At 31.7% G+C, this 23,663-nt stretch overlaps 1 protein-coding gene across 7 annotated transcripts in view; it reads left to right on the top strand.

Annotated features, from left to right (window-relative positions):
• The window catches only part of GLS (glutaminase), an 80,499-nt gene that overhangs the window by 15,066 nt on the left and 41,770 nt on the right, over positions 1–23,663 (top strand). For 6 of the 7 annotated variants that reach the window (XR_009055193.1, XM_057746713.1, XM_057746712.1 and 3 more), the window contains exons 4-10: positions 3,211–3,340; positions 4,076–4,155; positions 6,771–6,934; positions 12,779–12,837; positions 20,533–20,565; positions 20,653–20,711; positions 23,489–23,555. Coding sequence is in view for 6 of the 7 variants with exons in the window: in XM_057746713.1 (XP_057602696.1) it covers positions 3,211–3,340; positions 4,076–4,155; positions 6,771–6,934; positions 12,779–12,837; positions 20,533–20,565; positions 20,653–20,711; positions 23,489–23,555 (592 nt within the window). In the remaining variant the exon portion in view is untranslated. Of the gene's footprint in view, positions 1–3,210; positions 3,341–4,075; positions 4,156–6,770; positions 6,935–12,778; positions 12,838–13,184; positions 19,748–20,532; positions 20,566–20,652; positions 20,712–23,488; positions 23,556–23,663 lie in introns of those variants that run through there. The other variant, XM_057746717.1, reaches the window with a different exon arrangement.

The following is a 23,663-nucleotide window of genomic DNA, read 5'->3' as shown; positions in this document are numbered from 1 at the left end:
GTAGGTCTGTTGTTAATGGGTATGAGGAATTGCTTTGAAATTCCCAAGTGAAAACAGTATTTTACACCTTTTTTAGTACTGGTTAAATTTATTTGTGCTTCATAAACATATTGCTGTTTTTAAATATGAAATTAAAGTAACAAATACATTGAGTACAAAGCCAGGAAACATAATCAAAATTTTCTACCCATAAGTATATTAAAAAATAACATTAAGCATTATTTTAAACACTAATCCAAATTTTTAAAAAAATTGATGATTGTAATATAGGCAGTTCCCAATTTGACAAATGCTAAGTGGTATATGTGAACAGGCAGTGGAAAAGTTTACATCTATAAGCATATGATTTCTCTTTTCATCCCTAGAATGAGGTGATTCAGAACCTCTTGACTGTTAACCTTTTCAGGTTACCTGGAACAGTGATTACTTCAGAGAAGTTTTTTCTCTTTTTCAAAATAAGAAGTTTTCTAGTTAGTGTTGCCAGAAATAAATTATCTCACCTCCATGCAAGTGGGAAGGAGATGTTACAATGGAATTCATTTTCCCAAAGAAGTAATTTATAAAGGAAAGTGGAAAGGTTTGAAGTCAATATGTTGATATTTTACCAAAAATACATTGTTGGTTAATATATTTAGCCTTTGAGGGTAATCTGAGAAACAACTAATATGTAGAATTTTTTTAATGGGAAAGTGAGTTCTAACCATACTTTTTGGAGCATAGTCTATTTGAAAGTTGGAGACTGCCTGTATACCTATCTAGATAATCAATTGTTTTTAATGCTAATAATCTCAGTAGAAGTAGACAATTTGTGTTGAAAAGGAATGCCTTATTTTTATTCATGCATTTTTAGCCATATAAGTATTAGAAATATTTTTATGTGTGATCATAATTTTTTTTTATCTTTTTTGTTTTGGAGGAAATAAATGGTAGTCTTTGGTATTTGATTTTTCTTAAAAAATTCTTATCCACTATGTTACTTTACTAATGAAAAATTACACGTGAGATATTTTGTAAAATACTGAGTGCATTACAGTTGTTAATCATAAACATTTAAGTAAAGAAGGAAAGAAAAATTATTATTACCAGTTTACAGATGAGAAAACTGGACAAAACATGAGAAAGATGTGACTTGTTAAAAAGCATAATAAGCACTTCCTTCTCAGGTCACTTTATATGCCTTCTGATTTTTTACTTAGACTTATGGCATCTATATTAAAATAACTCCCAAGAAAAACATTTCAGTTTGGAATGTTCATCAGTGTGCAGCTAAGACAATTTTCTGAGTGGTATTGCCTTGGTTGGCCATAGTATTTCACCAGCGAAGGCTGTTAGCATAGCTTTACCAGCACCTTCTGATAGAGAAAAAAAAAAATTCCCAGTTTTACTGACTGTACAATTTTGTTAATGATAAAGCCTCCTTTTAAAAGTGCTGATTAATTTTGAGTAAATAGTAGTAAGGTTAATAATTTAAATTTGTTTGGCAGTCCTTATATTTTCTTATGTAATACTTCTTGAAAAAGGGAGATGTTGATTTAATATGATACAGATATAGTGATTTAGATTAGGAATTGTCAACTTTTTTCTGCTGTGAAACGTGTCTTTTGTTATATATTACTTGCAACTTTCGTGCCAGTTGAATTGCTGTTTGGAGCATATTAAATATTAAGTCAATGGCAAAACTTAATGTTTATTAGGTTAACACTGAAACTATGAAATTTATCTAAGTTTATTGAAGTAAATATTTGTTATCTCTTGGATGTCAATTATTTCTATGTCTGTAGGTTAATAATGGAAGTTAGGACTATAACTTTTTCATGTTGTAATCGAAGCACGTCTTTGTCACTGAAAATAACCTATTTTATTTTAAATCAATGTTTAATACTCAGTGTTGACCAAATGAGTATATATTCTGGATTTTTATTAATAGTTAAAATGTGTTATCTGGCTTTTAATTCTAGTTTGATGTTTCATTTAGAACAACTTGAATTAAAATATTAAGATATAAAAATTTATCATATACCATGGATTAAAAAAGAAATACTGAGTGTCTACTTCTCTGACTCTCCATTTATAATTAGTGCATGTTATTTACTTACAAGTTAAACACAGAGTTTTCTTATCTTTATGTAAAGTGGGGAAATCTCAAAGTGTTCATGTTTTGAGGGTTAAACAGGATAAATAGTCTGTTTTAGTCTGTTATGGGCTTAGTCTTAAGTTGGTATATGGCTTGATGCTCATGTCTACGTGTCTTCTTTTATCAATTAAGTATTCTATTACTAAGTTTCTGAGACTGTCTTAAGAAGATGAGCTTAGAGTATATGGTTGGCTGTTACTTATTTATAAAACTCTTCTTAAAGGTTACATTAATAGATTGATTTTCTAGCTTAAATCCTTTTTAAAACAGCAGAATATTGGTTCAAATCATTAAATTTCATGCTCTCCCATCCACATGGTTTACCATATCTTTTAAATAGTTTTTAACAATGAAACATTTTTATTCTACAATGTATTACACATCTTACAGTGGATAGAATAATGTAATTTAACACACTGATGATTCAAATAATGTAAAATTATTATACTGCTATATATAACTTTTAAAATTATACGTTATTTTTTCAAGCATTTTAATATGTATTTCATATAAGAGAAATTGGACTGAACAAAGTTGATATTTCCATTCTTTAGCTTTATGCAAATTTTTCAAAATTAATTTAGGAAAAATATGTTAAAATACAAAATGTTTAGTTTTTTGTGAAATACTAGTAATAGTTATATAGAAACTAAGGGATATATGTCTGAGGTTATTTCGTGGAAAAATAAACAGGATCTCAACTATATATTAAAGTCTGATTCTTGTTAAACCAAATGTTATGCTGCATGCTTATCAGCTCTGGTAGGCTAAAAAACTTGTTTTTAGATGGTCTTGATACTTAACCTGGTAGAATGCTCTGCTCTTTTAATCTGACACAAAATTTTTAGGCTAATTTATTTCCATAACTTGTTCAACAGCGTACAAGCAACTACATGAAAGGCTGCTTGAAGGAAAGAAAATAATGTAGAAAGAGTATAATTTGTGGAATTTAGTTTGTTTAAAATGTTGAATTTCTTTATTGCTTGAATATTCCCCTAATTAATATTGTTATTATTAGTTAGTACTAATATTTGAAAGGTTACCCAGTCTATTAATTTTTTTCTCATATTCCACAGATGTGTTCAAAGCAACATTGTTTTGTTGACACAAGCCTTTAGAAGAAAGTTTGTCATTCCTGACTTTATGTCTTTTACTTCACACATCGATGAGTTATATGAGAGTGCTAAAAAGCAGTCTGGAGGAAAGGTAACGTTTTTGATGTGAATATTTTCCTAAACCAATCATTTAATAAATTCAGCTAAAGTTGAGGTAGAGAGTAAAATTGTGTAGTTTTGTGTTTTGCTAATTAAGAAATTTAAGTGAAGGCACTGGCTCAAGTGCTTGTAAAATATTTCAAATAGTTAATTGTTATTTTGCTAAAATGAAATCTAAGCTTAAGAGTTCTTTTTGATTTTCAAGTGATTGAGATGGATTTTAAATTTGTAATTAAGTAAAAAGTAACTTCCTGGGAATTTCTGCGGGTATGATATCATAGAAAATTAAGTAAAATGTTTCCAGTTTTTAAAATCCTCTACATAATATAAGGGCTGTTATATTTATTCTCCATATTGAAAGTTTTTAGGTAATGAGACCCTATTAGCATGACCCTAATTAAAGAAATTCTGGTTTTTTTCCCTTAAAAAAAAAAACCAAGTCCCAGTTCCTCTTTTAGACTGTGCTTTTTTAGGAAGAGAGAATGCATTAAAAAACATAGGGAGTGATGGAGACTGAGAGAAGTCACTTAGATTTCACTTGTAATCCTCAAGTCTGTTGTGCCCTTTGTTTTTGTGAATATTGTAATAAAAGATAGACTACAAAGCCACTGAGTACTATAAAATAGCTGTTCATTGGTGGAAGCTAAATTGAGATAAATTTTTTGGTAGAAGAAAATACTATTTGCCTGTATTATACCTGTTAATTTCTTTCCAATGTTTTGGGTAGGTTGCAGATTATATTCCTCAACTAGCCAAGTTCAGTCCTGATCTGTGGGGCGTGTCAGTTTGTACAGTAGATGGACAGAGGTAAGTATTTCAGATCCATCAAAACCAACTCTAAGCCCTAAATTTTGCATAACAGTGAACATGAGGTAGAGAGGAGCATCCTCTGTAATAGTAATTAGCCCCCTAACATGACATAAATTCAAGAAGGTAAAGAAGTTTAGATTTTAGTTAATTTAAAAAACTCAACTGAAACAGTACCTTATACTAAACTTTATGAGGCAATTCATCTATCTTATTCATAGTTTTAGTCTTGTTATTTGAATATTTATTGTTCAAAGAACTACAGTTACAAATTTTCTTAGGAAAAGTAGATCTGGCAAAACATGAAGTTATTCACTAATGAACTGACCACTAATACAATTAGTTCACCTTTCTTGGCTTAAGATTAGTTACCCATCCTGTCATTATCTTTGTTCCTCTTGCAGATGATATGATTAGCATGGTAGTTAAGGCAAAACAATATAATACAGTCTCTTACTCATCAGTCATTTTCAAAACATACAAGATTTCATGAAGTCTGTGAAAGTGATCTTAGGATATACTCACCCTCCAGGCATAACCACTGACATTTTAGGATCCAGCAGAATTATAAAAAGGGTAACAATACAGCACTTCAGAGAGAATGATTTTATTTAAAAAGTCAAGTAAGAGAGGCCCTTTGGAAAAATGGACAAAGTTCTGAAATATTTTTTTAAGAATGACCTTTTTAATTATGAGTCAGACAAAGATTTCTTATGTTGCAGTTTGGTTTTGTCAGAAAAATTATGACAAAAAAAGAAAAAAATCAATTTTTTTTTGCTCGAAGACTTTAGCTCAGAGGTATAATCTTAATCTTTCTAGTTTTTGTTTGCTTTTTACTAGGGTAATTATTTCTTTTTTCATTGAAATATAACTCACATAAAATGAGATATACAACTCCTAGGTGTATACAGCTTAATGAATTTCTATCAGAGATACGATTTTATCCTAAATTTTGTTAAAACTACAAGTCATTTAACCATATAATTTTAGGTTTTATTTTTCAAGATGTCCCAATTAAAGCTTTTCCACACATTTGTTAGGTTTTATATCTCTTAAGTGCCTTCATTCTAAGTGATCCTTTTATTTTTTACTACTTATCTTCCTCAAGTATTTACAGTAAAAAAAAACAAAACCAAAAACAAACCACATCTTTTAGCTCATTCCTGATTCTTAAGATAAGGAATCTAAGGCCCAGAGTTTGTATAAAACTGGCAGAGGTGAAACTAGCACCTGGGTCTCTTAAATTCTAGTCCATTGTTCTCTCAATTATGACAGGCTTTTATCCTCATCTGGGCCTGTGAAATGTGTTAACCACTTGCGTGTTGAATTCAGTGTTGGGTGCTATGAACAGACACAAATGCGTGAGAAGACATGGCTTATCCTTATGGAGCAAATCCCAGTAGGGAGTGGTATTCCTGTTTTTTTTTTTTATTATTTGGAGTAAATGGTTTATCATGTAGTAGAAATTTTATATTTGGAAGAAATTATTATCACTTAATTATTGCACGTCTTTTTTCTTCTTAAACATACTTTGTGTGTAGAGATGATTCTTTTAGTTTTCTTATCTAGAGAATTTGAAAACTTGACTTTGGGCTGGAACGTAGGTATTTTTAAATCCAAATGAAGTAAGACAGGCTTTGTCAGGTTTTAGAATGATTGCCAAGTTGAAGTTATGGTCTGAATTAGAAGTTATTCATAAGTTTGATAGGAAGAATATTATGTATTTTTGATATATATACAAATCTGTTTATATTTCATCATATACTTAGAAGTGAGGTGTTCCTCTGATGTCTCCATTTAACCTGTTTGCCCAGGGATAGTTATTATAGTGCCCCGTTTTACTGTGAATAAATTTCAGTCAAATAAATGAGTGCCTGTAATGTGTTGGGACATTGTTTGGGGCACCTGGATATCTTCAGCAAATAAAACAAAAATTAATGCCCTTGCAAAGCTTACATTATAATGGGGTCAGTCAAGTTTTTTCATTTTCAAACCTATTCTCTGCTTCATGTGCATCTCTGGTAACATAAAGAGCTTTCTTTTTGTTCTCTTGTCATCTGCATGGTGATAATGATTGCCTTTAGTGCCAGCTCTATCAATCAGGTTTATAAAACCGGATGCTGTTTCTTTTATTGGGGCTGAAATTGTAAATTGATATGGTTCACAAGATGAGGCATTTATAGACAGGGTCTCAGTGGTATTGAATAAATTGAGCTTCATTTAAAAAGTAGCCACAATTTGGCCATGATTAAAGCTATGAGTAAAAAAAATGGTGACTAATTTCTAAAAGGGCTAGTTTATTTTATGCGATTGAATACAGATAGGAGTAAGGAAGGTCCTACATACCCTCTTGCCCTCAGAGTCAATTTTTCACATTACTTATTACCTAATTTTGAACCAGTCTATTACCTGAGTACTTGTAAGCTTTTGCCTTTTTATTGCAGTATCCCTTTTAAAATAAACACACTTACATTTATTCTTCAGTATCCAAGTAAACTTGTTGTTGAATTGTGGGAAAACTGTTGTAAATTAGAATTAACATGTAAATAACAGCTCTAGTTGTTACATTTTTTCCCAGTTGATCTGAATTATTTTTTAAATCTACTTTTAAATAGGCATTCTATTGGAGATACCAAAGTTCCATTTTGCCTTCAATCCTGTGTAAAACCTTTGAAATATGCCATTGCTGTTAATGATCTTGGAACAGAGTATGTGCATCGATATGTTGGGAAAGAGCCAAGTGGATTACGGTTCAACAAACTGTTTTTAAATGAAGACGGTAAGAATTATATAAAAGTTACTGGAAAAAGAAATACCTCATTTTCCTATGTAAATCTAAGTAGTTTTTTGTTTTTTGAAGAAAATTAGAAGCATTGATGCTTTCTCATTTGTCATGGAGTTTCTGTGAAACCCATACAGATAGTTTAATTACCTACTTTAAAAAATAGTTTTTTTAGGCATCTCATACCACTGGAAAGTGGGCTAGAGAGAAGACGGGGGCAGGAAGTAAGATTTTCACTTTATAACCACCTACAGGGGAATATCTTACAAAATCTCACAGTGTCTGGAATTTGCTTTAAGATAATTTGGTGCAGTATATCTGGGACTGCTGTGTGTGATTGTTACTGTATGTTGGAGTCATTGACACTAAATGATGGGTACATGCATGCTTATATTCTTCTCGTTCTACATTTGTATATTGTATATACTTGAAAACTTCCATTAAAAAAAAAAAAGCTTTTATGGTGGCCCTGGTTGAGATGGTGTTTTTGCTTTTTCTCTTTCAGAATATTTAGTATTTGAAAGAAATATCTCGTGTTAAATAGTTGGATAACTAACAAGTCTTATTACTTTACGGGAATCCAAAAGAAAAGGGGAGGACAAAGGTAGTTAGTACTTTTGATCTGATAGAGGTTTTAAATCTAAACACCAACCTGTAGATTGGTTTCTGTTTTTAAATCTTACAAGCATATGCTAGGTTCTGCATTGTGTGATGAGTTAAGGTAGAATTGAAGAAAACAAGAGGGAAGGAATTCAGTGGTTGCAGTAATGGTTGTGAGAAATATACTTCTGTGTTTTTTCTTTCTGCTGGGTAAAAAATGAAATGTGCCTTATACTCATTATTGTTTTATTAGTTTTTTAAATGAAGTTATAAAACTGGTATTTTCTTATGTTTCTCTTTCTATTTGTTTTGCGGGCAATTGCGTTTTCTTTTTTACTTATTTTACCATAATCTTTCTATCCTGATGCTACATTTGATGTTATGGAGATTACTGTAAACTAGCAACTGCAATAATGACATCATATGCAGAAGTACCTTATTTATTAAACTCACTGACATCTGGATTTAATATGGAAAGAATATTTTTCTAAAAAGATTGAACATTTTATGAGAAAAATTACTGTTTTCGCAAAAAGACAAACGTGAATAAACTGGGTGGTTCTGGTGAGTTGATTGGTTTTGAGAGAGGTATTTAAAGTGTAGAAATTAACAAATATAGGAATTTGAATGTGAAGTATTTCAGACACAAAAAATAAATAAAATGGGCTTGGGGTAAATGAATTTAACATTGTAATACATTTTTTGCAATGTACATTTTATTGACACTAAGTCTTTAAGAAAAAAAATCACAATAAGAACTCAAGAATTCAACACAGTTTTGTAATAACTGAGTATAAAGTTTAACAAGAGATTTTGTCTTGATATTCTTTGACTCTTCCAAGCCTGGGCCAGTACCAGGAATCTGGGAAATAATAGGAAAATGAAGGCCTCACTATACTGTACCACTCCTTCTTAAGTTCTGCATAGGTTCTGTGCTCTAGAGCCTTGATTTTAGATTAGCCTCAGCAAGAGAATGGTTTGTGGTCTTTTTTTATTATTAATTAATTTTTATTGGCTGCATTGGGTCTTTGTTGTTGCGTGTGTGCTTTCTGTAATTACGGACAGTGGGGGCTACTCTTCATTGCAGTGTGCAGGCTTCTTATTGTGGCAGCTTCTCTTGTTGCGGAGCATGGGCTCTGGATGCATGGGCTTCAGTAGTTGTGGCATGTGGGCTTGGTAGTTGTGGCTCGCAGGCTCTAGAGCGAAGGCTCAGTAGTTGTGGCCCATGGGCTTAGGGCTTAGTTGCACTGTGGCATATGGGATCTTCCCGTACCAGGACTGTAACACGTGTCCCCTGTATTGGCAGGCGGATTCTTAACCACTGTGCCACCAGAAAACCCCGTGGGTCTTTTTTATATCGAAAATTTCAAGTATAGATTTGTGGTGAAACTACACTTTGTGTATGTACATGTGTGTCTACTTAGCATTATGAAATTAAAAGAAACAAATGTATTAATATTATCCTAGCTTTGTAAGATTGTGATGATAAATTAACATTACTATGACTATAATGAATACATAAAGAAATTATAGTAGTTACTCTTTTAGTATTAGCTTAAAACTACAGCATAAAAAGTTTTAGTCGTACTGTGGGGGGTTGGCTAACATTTTCTATCATAAATGAAGGCAATAAGTTACTTGATGGAGACGTCAACTTTGGAAACTACCATCTCCTAGTGAAGTCTTTTTCTCCCCAATAGTAGAAATTAGGTTAATCAACAAATATTTTTATAGCCTTCTTTCCCTCTATTCTTAACATGGGCCTTGGTTCTTGGGGTATCTTGTCTAGCTAATACTAAAGGATAAGGAAAAACAATTTATATACATCTAATTGAAAAAAAAGACAAACTCAAGCACTTCATACTGCTAATTTTATTATCTTACTGCTTATATATATCTTATATGTTATATTATCTGTGTAATTGACAGAAGCCAAATGTGTATGTTGGCTTATATGCATAGAGAGAAAGAAGAGGAGTTGAATTAATTTCTTTTGAGGAAGAAGAGGAGTTGAACTAATTTACGTGAGTTGTATGGAAAGAACAGTTTGGGTGGTTGAGTAAGTGGGCGCACTACAGGACTAAACAATATATAGAATATAATTTAATTTTTATATGACTGTAAAATTCTAGCTTAATCCTAAAATATAAATATCCACATTAAACTGAACATTAGTACTTTGTAATTCTTTAGTATATGCATTAGCAAACTTTATCATGAACCACATCTTTGTAAGGTTCATATACTTAGTTTGAAAAGCTTTTTCTGTCTGATATAATATGAAGAATATTTTCTTGTTTTATTCCCTTAGAGAGAGATATTTGTTAAAATTAATCAATTGTTGCATTCTAGTTAAAAACATGCCCCAAAATTTCAAATATCACCCATGTCCATTTTGTCATTATGCTAAGCTAATATATGTCTTTACTTGAGAGCTTTTGTTAATGAGCTTGTGTTATTTCTGTTGTCATAATTTTTTTTAATGAAAAATTCTAAACTGAACCTTTCAGTCCTTCCCTTCTGACTATGGCAGAGCAGGAAGCAAGTAGATTTCAATTTTAGACTGAGGTTTTATACTGCAGTAAAGCTGGTGTTTTAATATCTCTGGTGTATTTCCAAGTGTTCAGATGTCTGGCTTTTGAGCCAAAGTCAGAATGAGCAATTGCTTACATCTGAAAATTGCTCTGTCATGCTGTGAAATGCTTTAGTGTTCTTGGAAGATCTTCCTGAATGTAGCTTATGTAGTATTTGCAGAATATTTATGATTTAGAAAATAGTAAATACCCACATTTATGTGGTACCATTTGGAATACACACATTAGCTACCTCCTAGGGCCCTAGAGTCTAAACCTAATACTGTAAAATAAATAAATAAAATAAAATAAAAGGACAGATGATGAATATACACAAATGCAGGTATAAACTAATATAGCACAGCCTCATTTCCATATTTTGCTTTCTGTCTGCATGAAGTTTTTCTTTCAGATGGATAATACTAGAAATTTTTTGTTTCTTGGCTTCCCTTTTGCTGGGCAGTATTTTTCTGTGACAACAATTGCTCTCATTTTGTGTGATCTCAAAGAAGTAAGACTGCTCTTAGCATAATTTGAAATAGGTGAAATCCTGACTGTACTACTCAGATAGTATACCTATACTAAGTTTTATTTTAATTTTTGGAACTTGTAGTTATCGTGGATGACCCAAAATGTACAGTGTTTAAAGCACAGCTGCTGAATCATAGTGCTAATCTTATATTGAGGAAGCTGGTGTGCTGTTAAGTTACCCAGTTTTTTGTCACTGTTGATTTTTTTATTTAAACACTTCTAACAGTTTTATTGAAATATAATTCACCTACTGCATAATTTACTCATTCAAAATGTACAATTTAATGGCTTTTATTATATTCATAGAGTTGTACAACCATGACCACAATCAATTTTGGAACACTTTTATCACCCTGAAAAGATACCCTGTGCCCATTAGTAGTCAGTACCTGTTTCTCTTCTACCCCAGGAAGCTAGTAATCTACTTTCTGTCTCTCTGAATTTGCCTATTCTGGACATTTCATATAAATAAAATCATTATATTTGGTCTTTATGACTGGCATATTTTACTAAGAATAATGTTTTTAAGGTGCTTTCATTTTTTTTTTTAAGATTTAGTTTTTATTATTAATTTTTATTTTTGGCTGTGTTGGGTCTTCATTGCTGCGTGCAGGCATTCTCTAGTTGTGGCTAGCAGGGCTACTCTTCCTTGCGGTGTTCAGGCTTCTCATTGTGGTGGCTTCTCATTGGGGAGCACAGGCTCTAGGCAGGTGGGCTTCAGTAGTTGTGGCTCACAGGCTCTAGAGCGCAGGTTCAGTAGTTGTGGCACATAGGCTTAGTTGCTCCGCGGCATGTGGGATCTTCCAGGCCCAGGATTGAACCCATGTCTTCTGCATTGGCAGGCGAATTCTTAACCACTGTGTTACCAGGGAAGCCCATGGTGCTTTCATGTTGTGGCATATGTCAGTACTTCATTTTTTAATTGCTGAATAATATTCCATTTTATGAATAATACCACATTTTGTTTACCCAAACATAATTTCGCAGGATGTTGGAGTTCTCAGCAGTATCAGTCATACTACAGAGAACATTTGTGTACAAGTTTTAGTGTACACATAAGTTTTTATTTCTCTTGGTTGTATACCTGAGAGTGAAACTGCTAGGTTATATAGTAACTCTTCAGAAGTTGAAGAATTTCCTTGTTTAGCTATAGACTCATCTCACAGAAGGTAACTTGCTTAAAATTCAAGGAGACTAATAATGTAGCAATAACTTAGGAATTCTGCTAGATTTGTCAAGTTAGATAAGAACTTGTTCCCAAAGAAGTAAATTACTACCACAAACATATTAGGAATTATACTTTCAAATAAATGTTTTGAGTACCCTAAGAGTTTTGCGTTTGGTATTTGTGCCGTGCAATGAATGACAGTATAATCAGCTGAGATTTGAAGTTCTGTTTGTTGTAAGAATTAGGAGAAGAGGTAGGATTTTGGATGAACTTAAATTTTATGTAATTTTGTAACTATACAAGAAATACATCCTTATTGTCAGGAAATATAGAAAACATGCTGAATATAACTTAAATACCCTGTAATCTTTTTATCCTATGTGTATCACTTGTTAGTGTTTGTGTTTTCTTTTTCTGCGTATGTATATACATAAACACAAAAATACTTTAAAAAAGGAAAATTGAGTCCACACTAGATATGCTTTTTCCAAGGTGATTTTTAACAGTAATATTATTTGATTGCTTAGTGATGTGCCAGAGCATTTCATATTTTTTATTTTGTTCAAGTATTATGCATTGCTGAGGTACTGGAGCTGTTATATTCCCAGTTTACAGATGGGAAAATTGAGGCACAGTGAGGCACAGTTCAGTTAGTTGCCCAGGGTCAAATAGCTGGTAAATGGCAGGGTTAGGAAATTTGGATGTGCTCTTACACCACTATTCACTGTCTTTCTGTACCTGAATCTTTGTTTGCCTTATAATTATAGCAGCTTCCTAGAAGTGTATTACTGGTTTGTATGTAGTGACTTAAATGCACTCCTCCACTCTCCACCCTCCACCCCCAAAAAGCACTGTAACAGGGGCTTACATAAAGAAAATAGATGTATGTATGTTCATGGGTAAGTACCTGTGCATCACAGAAAGTGATATCAGGTACTCACAGTAATGCTATTGCTTTTATATTTTCAGATAAACCACACAATCCTATGGTAAATGCTGGAGCAATTGTTGTGACTTCATTAATAAAGGTAAAATGTTGACATTTCCTTTTAATGTAGTAAAAATTTTAAATACTAAGGCATAAAGATGAATCTTATTTACATAGAACTGTGAAGAGTTTTCTTTTGGTGTTAAATTAATGGTATGATATAAGGTTAGGATTTTTATTTATTTCAGAATAAATGATGTAATTTCAAGGGCAGAATTAAAAACAGATGACTCATTATAAATTTCAACAGTTACTCTTGACCTGAAGATCTGGCAAAAATTCAAAAAGAAGTCTCTGCTGAACAGTAGTCACAGAAGTTTTTCTTCTTAAAGTTTTAATATTTTTTTCTTTCTCTTCTTTTTGGCTCTTCTAGAATGAACAGATGTAAACAGAAGTAACAGCATGTTACTGTTTGATGTTTGTCCTCAGCATATGTAGGGACAAATGTTCTGGTACTTTGTGTTAAGACAAAGTACATTTACCCTTGACTATTCTCAAGTCCTTCATACTTTCATGAGCTGTAATCACAATTTTAATTTGAACTTGTTTCATTTGTTTTAATTGAATCATGTAATAACTAAAATAAGGCTTATTCCAAGTATTAAGTTATTTTTCCTACTCTTTGGTTTACATTGTTTTGTTTCTTAGCTTGTTAAGTGTCTAGTTTGCCTTAATAATTGGAAACACTAATGTTGTATTGAAATAAGTATTTGAAAATGGTTCTATTCTGTAATACTACTTAGATTTTTAATTTCTAATTTTAAGTTTCGTTTGTATTCAATTGATTTCATTTGTGTTTGGAACATTTACATACTTTCTTCAGTAAATCTGTGCATATCTATTTCGTGCCTGAAGAAAACATAACTATATGACTTTGTAGATGCATTTCTGAGGATGGAATAACCTGTTTACACAAAGAATGTTTGAATATAAATTATACCCTTGGCCCAATTAATGAAAATGTATCTAACTTGTATGCAAGAAATCCTCTTAACTTTCACAGATTTTTTTTATTGTTCATGAGAAAAAGCCTTTAAAATAGAAGAGTATTATCTTAAGAATATGTATGTTGTTATTTTAGAGCAAATGCTTCTTAAGCACTGGCCCAATTAATCCTTGTAACTCCAGTGATGTAGCTATTATAGCCAAATATTATTTTTTAATGTAACTAATTTTAGGCTGTGAAAATTTTCAGTTTGCCCATTATAATAACATGTAGTTATTTGTCACTGTTTTACATAAGAGAAGAGTTGTCAGTTTGAGGTAAAGAAACTACTTTATTACAGAAAATTAAAATATGAATATGTACCAGGCATAGTCATGCCTTCATCTAGCTTATAGTATAATGTGGGGTATACACCAGTAAATGAGCCCTTACAGTGAAATTCAGTAAATACTGCGATGAAAGAAAAGTCTCATTAATAACTGTTCAGATTCGAACAAGTAACTTAGAGATAAGGAAAGTTATGATAATAAAATGTATTAGTGCTTGATGAGAAAGCCACTAGAGTGGTTCTGAACCTTTTTTAGGTCTTCCCAGAAAAAATGTTCACATGCCATGATTTTATATAAACTGTAGGGAGTTCACAGACCCTTTGAAGCTGACCTATGGATCTCAGTTTAAGAATCCTTACACTGGAGAAAGATTAACATAGCACACCAATAGTATTTTCAGGAAAGGGCATATGTAAATGATTAATAGAAGTCTTGCTTAACTGCATGCAGTTAAACATCTTTGTTTAATGATTCATGGGCTTAACATACTACACTGAAATGCTGCATGTGGGAAATGCATGTCTGGTTATATCACATCATTACTTCATTAGTCTCACTCGCCATGTTTAGTCACAAGCCATAACTATACATTGAGCCACGTTAATGTGAGTACTTAGAAACATTAAAAAAAACACACATACACAGCATAAGTGTGGTTGTATCCAACTGTGCAAACATTTAACTGAGTCATCTCAATCAGTGATTTTAAATTTAGAAAAATTGTAAATTTACTGACAAAGTTGGAAATGAGGCTTTGAGGTATGGTTCATATTTAAGGTAACTTTCTTTGAATTTTTTTGTTTTATTTTTAGAGGGTGTTTTGCAAATTTGGGGGGGGGTGGTTTTGATTTGGGTTTTGTTTTTTGTTTTTTTTTTTTAATGAAGTTCATCTAAATCTTGGAGGGTTAAGCTTGACATACCTATGTGTAAAACTGTCCCAGAATGTAATACTTTTGTTGGACTCTTTTTAAAAAAGAATTCAAAACTTTTATAAGTACCTATCTGTGATCTCTGCAGATTGTATGATCACATATTTATGAATTGGTAGTTGAAATTGAAGTAATAAAACCATAGCTGAAGGGGTTTCCAAGCTCAGTCCTCTTACTCTATAAATAGATAAGATGAGGAAACAGACTGGATAGGTTCTAATGGCAGTAGAACTGGGCTTGAGCTAAGTCTCCCAATTTTTTGTTTCCCATTCATTCAGATTCATTCTGCCCTCTTTAATGTAGATGTTTGCTATTTCTCTTGATGACATCTTTGTCTTTACCTAGCATAGTTATAATGTCCAAAAGGCAGAAGTTTTATTTTCCTAATTTAACTTACACAAGAGATACCAGTTATTGGATTAAAAGTCAATCTGATTTTCAGTGAATGTATATAGTCATTCTTTGGACATTTGTCAGTGCTTGCTATCTGTAAGGAACTAGACTTCTTCTCAAGGAGCTTGTACTTTGAGTACACTAGATGTGAATTGTTTTTTAACTTTTAGCTGATGACCCTAAGGCTATTTTTTTCTTTCAAAATTCAAGACTTTATTATGGTGCTATTAAAACATTCTCCTCATGTTATTCCCCCTCCTCGCCCCTCCCCCCCCGAAAATTAGTAGAGTCTTTAGTAAGACTCTTTATTTCATAATTTTGTAGTATTGATATTTTTTCCTTGTAGGATTGGTGGTGATCCTCAGGAAATGGGGGAAGAGGCAGAGCAAATGTTCAAAAGGATTAGCAGATTGTGGAAAAAAGGAGAATTTGAACAGAAGGAACCTGTTGCATAAATTCTAAACTTGTAGGAAAACTCCAATATTTAAAATTTTAAAGCTATATAGGTAAATACCTTCATAAAAACAAATGTCATTTTTGTACTTAAAATGCACATAATTAAAAAAACCATGAAGGTGTTATACTTCCTCTCTCTGTGGTAAGCTGCTAAACTTAAAGGAATGCTTTTTGATGCAGTTTGTTTTACTTGATGATGATAATGTGGTTGCTCAATTTAAAGGAAAGTAAAAATAAATTTGAAAGGAGCACAGTTATTCTGGAGGAAATAGCAGTATCCTTACATAATTTTTTAATCTCACCTAGTTTCAGTTTAAAAGTTAAGATCTTATAATAACTTGAGGGCTAGGGTGGGAAAACAAGGACAACATAATTGTCACACTTTAATTTTAAAGATAAAGAGTAAGTCACATTGTCTTCTATGTTTGTGCCTCTCTTTACTTTAGTGGTAGTTTCTGGGTTTTTGTCATTTGAAGAACTTGATTTTTTAAAAATAATTTTTGAGTTTAAAGTATTTTTTCCTCTCTTTTTAAACAAATTATTTAATCACGCTCCATTAAAAAATCAAGACAAATTTAGTTAATATGTATGTAATGCTCAGTTTGGTCCTGTTAGCAATCACCTGTTATACTTACTTATACGCCACATTTTTAAGGCAATTCATGGCTCTGGGGAGCAGTGGATGATGCCTTTAACTTGGTAACATTCATAAGAAAGGATTATATTGGCTTATTTACTTCATGTTTATATCAGTTGATGTGCTTGAGGGGTTTTTTTTTTTTACTTAAATAAAAGGCAGGTAAATTGTCAACAGAATTCACTTTTCTGTTACTTTATTTTTAGGGTTAATCTATGAAAATACTAGATTTAGAACGTTATTTTTTACCCATAATACTTATATTAATCCTCCACTTACTGTTTAGCTTTAAAGCATTTTCTTTGACGAGATTAAACCAACAAGTATTTTATGAAATCATTTTTAGTTACCTGTTTTTGCCCCTTTTGTCTATACCTTTTTCCTTTATGATTTCTGATTTTCAGTTGGCTTCTATACCTCTGTACTTTATGAATGCAATCAAGTGATTTACTTACAAAATAACTGATTAATGCATTGACTTTATATGAGTCATATTAATATTAAATTTATTGGCACACGTCCCTGTTAATAGCGATATTTTCACCTTTGTTGTGATGTATAATACATGATTCAGTTCATGAGTGTATTGTATAAACAGGTTATAAAACTACTCCAATATACTTATTCTTTTAGTAGCCAATGGTAAAACTCATTGTTTTATCAAATTTTCATTCATAAAAGTTTTCCTCAAAGGAATGTAAATTTTTAACTTGATAAGTATGTTTATAGAAAAATAAATTTGTATAAGTTTCTAATCTTAAGGTCTGATTACTAAGCTTTTCAAACAAACCACATGGTTTGCTTTTTTAAAAGTTATGTGGTAAATAGAGTAGAAATTTTGGTAACTGTATTTTGTCCAGTTTATCTTTTTTAAGTTTTCCTACTGTACTTAATATAAATTACTGTAATTTTAAGATTGAAATAACATGATATATAATAATGCTTATGCAGTGAGTTAAAACTGAAATAAACATATCCCTGGGCATGGGAATATTTTTCCCAGAGATAAAGGGGCATTGATAGTTTTAAGACTATCAGTTTCCAAATCTCTTTCCGTATATGCCTTTCTTAAAATTAACCTGCTTTGGTCCAGGTTTCTTCCCATTTTCCAAAAGGCATATTTCTCGTGTCCCAGCTTCAAGTTGTAAAAACATCTTGGGCACCATCAGAAGAGACCATTTTGAAATATTGTAGTCATGGTATTGAGGATGTAAATCACTATAATCACTGTAATGACTGGAAACAAATCTTATATACCAGGTTGTTTCCAATTTTTTGGTTTCAACAAAATGGAAAGAGGATCTGATCAAGTTGTTAGTTAATAAGAGCATTAAGTGTAATTTTTGAGAATATATTTTACTATGTGACCTTTGTGTGTAATGAGATAAATGTGTAAAGGATTGAGTGCATTGCTATATCAAAACCTTTCCTATTTCCCTCTACTCATCTATTGTCGGCAAGATTTCTCAACTTGTACATCTGTAAAAATTTAAAATAGTAAGAGATTAAACTTCTTATTCTAACAGTAGAATATATCCACTGATACATGAACTAATTAAAAATCAATTACTGTTTCAAAAAAGAAAATATTCTAAAGGAACAGTTTTGTAATTATTGTAGAGAATTATTAGCAAATAAACATTTTTCCTTTAACTTTGTATGAAAAATTTCAAAATACACAAAATAAACAGTAGTATAACCAGCCCCCATCTACCTATTCCTGGCTTCAGTTTTCATAACATCTGTTCCTTTACCCCTCTGCAGCCCACTGCTGAAGAAATGATGATTTTCTTTCCTTTTTTTTCTTTTTTCTTTCTTTCTTTTTTTTTTTTTTTTACAGTTTGCGTTTTTGCTTTGGAAGGGCGGTGTGGGGGTTGGGGGGATTTACTCTAGGTTATTTGGTGTGTGTATGTGTGTTTTTTTCTAACATTTTTGCAAATAAACTTTATACTGTAGATTTTTCAAAATTAAAATGACATGACATCTTAACAATTACTAGATTCCACATATCCCTGGGGTACATGAAATCTTTCCAAGCGATTACAGGGGAAATCTGTTTTATGGACTTAAATGTTCTTTCTAGGTAGATAATAAGAAACATTAATCAAGTACTTTTACATTTAAATTGGGAAGTTTTGAGTGGAGACTTTCTTGAGTCAACAGAGTCACTCAGATATTTGATTTTGCTTATTTACATTATCTGCCAGGACATTTCAGGTAGCTTACCCAAAATAATATATAATGATAGACCTTGATAAACATCAGTTATTTCTGAAAAATAGCATAGAAATAAACCCTAATTGTACTTTAATTTACTTAGCTGCAAAGTAGACCAAGAATGTGACCATAGTCAAGAATTGAGACAGTTTTTGGTTTTTTAAAAATTAAACATGACAGCTAAACAAAGAAAATTTGTGTTAGTTTTGTAGGGTACAGTTTAGGTTGGAGAATGAAAATTCAAATATAACTTGTTTATTTTACATTGATTAATTGTATAACCAGTAATTATCCATGTAACATCCCAATGCAAATGCTGACATCCTTTTCCAAAAGAGTTGTTTTTTGTGTTTTTTCAAAGGTTAAAAAGGTTTTTGTGGTTTAAATGTTGTTACATATTTTACAGCATTAGGATCTATGGAATATTTTGACAACTGCAACAGTTCAATGAAGTTGGTAATTTCTTCTTTTAATTATTTTTCATTGAACAGCTTTGGAGTTACATTTCTACATTTTGATTTCTGGTGTATTATAAAGAAAGAAAACTTAAAATATGTCAAAGGATGCTTTAGAGAAAATACATAGTGATTACAACATGGCTGTAGCTAAATTATCCTTAACTTGTTTAAACTTTGTTAATGCTGATTTTGATGAAATAGTGTGGTGTTCTTTCCAGCTACTGATTGTGTATGTGATTGCACATTCTTTCTCTAATAAGTTGATTTGCAAGGTTTCACAGATTATCAGCCACATCCTAATCCACTTGTAAAGTGGAGAATGAACCTGGCTTTATTCAATTAAATAATACTCTGGTACAAGTCCCTACCCCACCCTCCCCCCAATAATAAAATTTTACAGTGTATTGTTTTGGGTTTTTTGAGGGTTAAGTTAAAATTTTTCGTTTTTAAAATTTTAGTTGTCAAATTACTTCATTTTAAACTTGTTTTAAAAATTAGAGATGTATTGTTTCTTTTGGGTGCATATCACCAATTAATACGTTTGATTTCAGATCTACAACTTACTGCTTTGTAAACTTCGCCGAGGTAAAATGAAACCATTTGGCTACTTGAACTGATCTACGTTACATAGGTTTTTCCTATTGACATTTGCAGTAGCTAACATGTTCAGAAATAGAAGTGATGAAACAATACATCTTCCATACTCTGAATTGGCATAATAATGCTAAATACAAATGTAGCTAATTTTTTAGACTATGAAATATAACTTTTTTAGTTCAACTATTGTAGTGAGATATTAAAGGTAGAGCTTTCTCTACATTAGTGAAATGTATCCAGAATGTTTAAATACACTAGAATTGTAAAAGATTAGTTTTGCAACATAACTCATTTTCTAACTCTAATACTGGTTTAAGGTTATTTTAGAAATATAAGTAGATCATTCTTAATTGAAAACCATAATTTATATATATTTAATTCTTTGCTAAGGGTAAAACTTTATTTTAAGTTTTTTTTAATGTGAAATTAAAATATACTCTAGCAGATTATGTGGTGTTACGAAAGATAAGGGGATTTGAGGAGCTTGTATTTAAAATTCTGTAACTTTGGGTTGGGAAAACTTATACTTAAAATAAAGCATTCCCTTTGTAATTCAGATTTATTCTCAACATATGGGTGTTAATGTAAGAACATGTAAAAAAAAACTTATATAAATGTTAAATTACCTTAGAAGTATTTCCTAGATTTGAAAGTACTAATGTGCAGTATATTAATTATAATGATAGCAGTTTGAAATTTTGATATTATATTCACTTAAAACTTAACTGGGGTGGGGCCCTATGTTAACATATCTATGTTTCATTTCTTTGCAGCAAGGAGTGAATAATGCTGAAAAATTTGACTATGTAAGTACAATATAGAATTCAGTTTTCATGCTGCATTCTTTATATTTGCTTTTTGATAACTAATACTTTCTAATTTTTGGTTTATAGGTAATGCAGTTTTTGAATAAGATGGCTGGTAATGAATATGTTGGATTCAGTAATGCAACGTGAGTTTGATTTATGATTTAGGTTTTTATGATAGGTCAGATCTCTTGAAATTAATTTTAAAAATCCAGATTATAGAATTTTATTTTAAATGCTGTTTTGTGACTCCATGTATATATAAGAGTACTTCAGTGAGTAAATAATTACTTAAAATTTGATCATTAGAGAGAAATATATGATTTCTGAATTACCTGGGGGGGGGGACATTTAAAATATTAACTCGTTTTGATAAACTTCTTGTGGGAAATCATAGAATTAGAAGAAACCCTAAGTTTACCTAAAGTGACTGGCACTTTCTCAGTTTTCTCTTTGCCTATAATACTTATCTTACCTCTCGTAATCTCTCTGTGCCTGACTAACTTGGTTCTTACCTCGACGTTTTATTTTGAAATTTGCAAATCTACAGAAAAGTTGATAGAATAAAATATGAAAATCTGGATATCTTGCACTTATGTTTTCTGATTTATATTTTGTCTCATTTGCTTTTTCTCAGCCTCTCTCTCTCTTTTGATGGACAGTTTAAAATAAGTGTGTATCTCTACATAACACATACATGTACATATGTATAAATACACGTATATGTGGGGTGGGGTGGTTTTTTTTTTCCAGAACTGTTTAAAATTAAGTTGTAGACCTCATGCTACTTCACCCTTAAGTAACTCAGCATGTGCATCCTAAGAATAAGGACATTCTCCTTTATAACCACAATGGTAGCAACACATTTATTAAGAACATTAATATTAATTTAAAATACCATGATATTAATCAATATATAAATACCCTCAACTGTCCTGTAAATGTCTTTTACGGCCTTAATTTTTTCAGGAACAAATCAATGTCATGCGTAACTTTTGTTATGTCTTTCTTGTCTTTTTTAAATAAAACAGCACCCCTACCCTAGAGCCTTTTTAAAATTATATTAAGTGGCTTTTTTTTTGAAGAGTTCCAACTGTTTGTCTTATAGAACAGGAATTAACTTTTCTGTGAAGGACCAGATAGTAAATATTTTGTACTTGTGAGCTATATGGTCTCTTTCACAACTACACAGTTTTACTCTTTCAGTAGGAAAGCAAGCAATAAACACTATGAGGCTGCTGTTCCAAAAAACTTTATAAAAGCATGGGCCATATGTGGCCCATGGGCTGTAGTAGACATTCCCCGTTTTGAATAGGTCTGATTGTTTCCTTGTGATTAGATAAAGCTTAAGCAGTTTTGGCACGAAAACTAACTAGGTGACGTTCGTGTTTCACGTTGGCTTCCTTACCAGCTTTTATTCACCAACTTAAGGATCTTTTCCAGAAGGTTTTTTATGAATCTCATCTCACCTTTCTTCTGTGCTCTCATATTACTGTATTTTATTGAACTTATTCGATGATTCTGTGTCTCTTTTTGCCTCGTCATCGCCATTAGACTTTGACCTCCTTAAGACCTGGATAGAGTGGCTTCCAATTCATTTCTGTATTCCTGTTATCTAGTGGATACTAACTACTTGATACAGTGTTTGATGAACAGAACTATGTGCTAGGCAGTGTGATCATTGATGAATATATTGATTTCTTTTTAAAAGCATGACAAGTTGACAAGTTCATTTCCAAGAACTTTTCCATATCTAAAATTTTCTGACCATGGAAATATTAAAATGTGCAGTTAGAAGGAGCTGTCCACCCTTGATGAATAATAGTGGCACACACAGTTCCTATTTTAGCAGCAGCCTTCTGAACTCTTATAGGTTGAGCTCTCAAATGTACCACAAATAAAATCTGTCAAAACTCATTCTTTTCCTTCCCAAACTGCTTTTTTCTCTAGGGATCCCCATGTCAGTTGATATTGCCATCCTTTCTGTAGACTGTGTTAGAAATCTAGGCTTTGTACCAGACTTTACCCTGTCTCCTCTTTCCCATTAGGTCAGAAGACTTGCCCAAATGGTCTCATGTTTGATCATACCTCTCCTTCCATTCCTATCGTCACTACCTAAGTTAAAGCTTCCTGTAGCTCTCATTACAGTAGTCTCCTAATAATATCATTCATCCTTTCTTTTTCCCCTTTTCCCAAACTGATGTCAGAGTTATCCTTCTAAAATGTAGATTTGATAAAGTAATGTTTGAAAGCCTTCAAGCTTTCATTTTGTAGGCAGTCAGGAGCCATTACATTTTTAGCATTTATCAGTTGTGATAATTTGGTCCTAGTCTCCTTTGTTGGTTTGGTATTTCTCCACTCTTCTCTGGTGAAACTGTTTTCCAGATACATCAGCATATTTGCCATTCTTCAATGGAGTCCTGTCTTTTATAACTTTGTTCATGCTACATATTTGCCACCACCTAGGCTTCCTCCAGAAATTTGTTAATCCAGCAAATGCTGTAAGGCCCATTTCATATGTCTCTCTCTCAATGAAATTTCCATAGATTCCCTCAGATGGAATTGACTATTTAGTGTACTTTTAGGGGAGCCAGAAGAGTCTAATTAATAGTAAATTTTAATAGTTGAATATTTGATACTTTAAAAATCAGCTTCTTTATTCACAAAATATGAAGACTATAAGTGGCTTAGTTCATTTCAGTCCTTTTACAGCTAAGAAAATTAAGGCAGAAAGAATTGTTGCTTAAATGACTTGCCCAAGGCCACATAGCTAACCTGTTGACAGAATTGGGACTAGAACCCAGCAGCCTTGACTCTTAGGTCAGTGTTCTTTATACTGCACTTCGCTATACAAATTAATCTACAGAACAATCATGCTTTTACTGAAAGTAAATAAATACAGCAAATGTTTTTTTTCTTCTAGGTTTCAGTCGGAAAGAGAAAGTGGAGATCGAAATTTTGCAATAGGATATTACTTAAAAGAAAAAAAGGTTTTTAAATTTTGTTTCTATTTTGAATTACTTTATTAAATAAAAAATTTTATTAAAATACATGAAGATATATGCTAAAAACTCAACAATAGCTTTTAAGCACCTACC

This window comes from Hippopotamus amphibius, chromosome 8, assembly GCF_030028045.1.
Source record: "Hippopotamus amphibius kiboko isolate mHipAmp2 chromosome 8, mHipAmp2.hap2, whole genome shotgun sequence".
In the NCBI taxonomy this organism is placed as follows: Eukaryota; Metazoa; Chordata; class Mammalia; order Artiodactyla; family Hippopotamidae; genus Hippopotamus; species Hippopotamus amphibius.
Note: the sequence above shows the minus strand (reverse complement) of the source record. Positions and strands in the feature narration are given on the sequence as shown.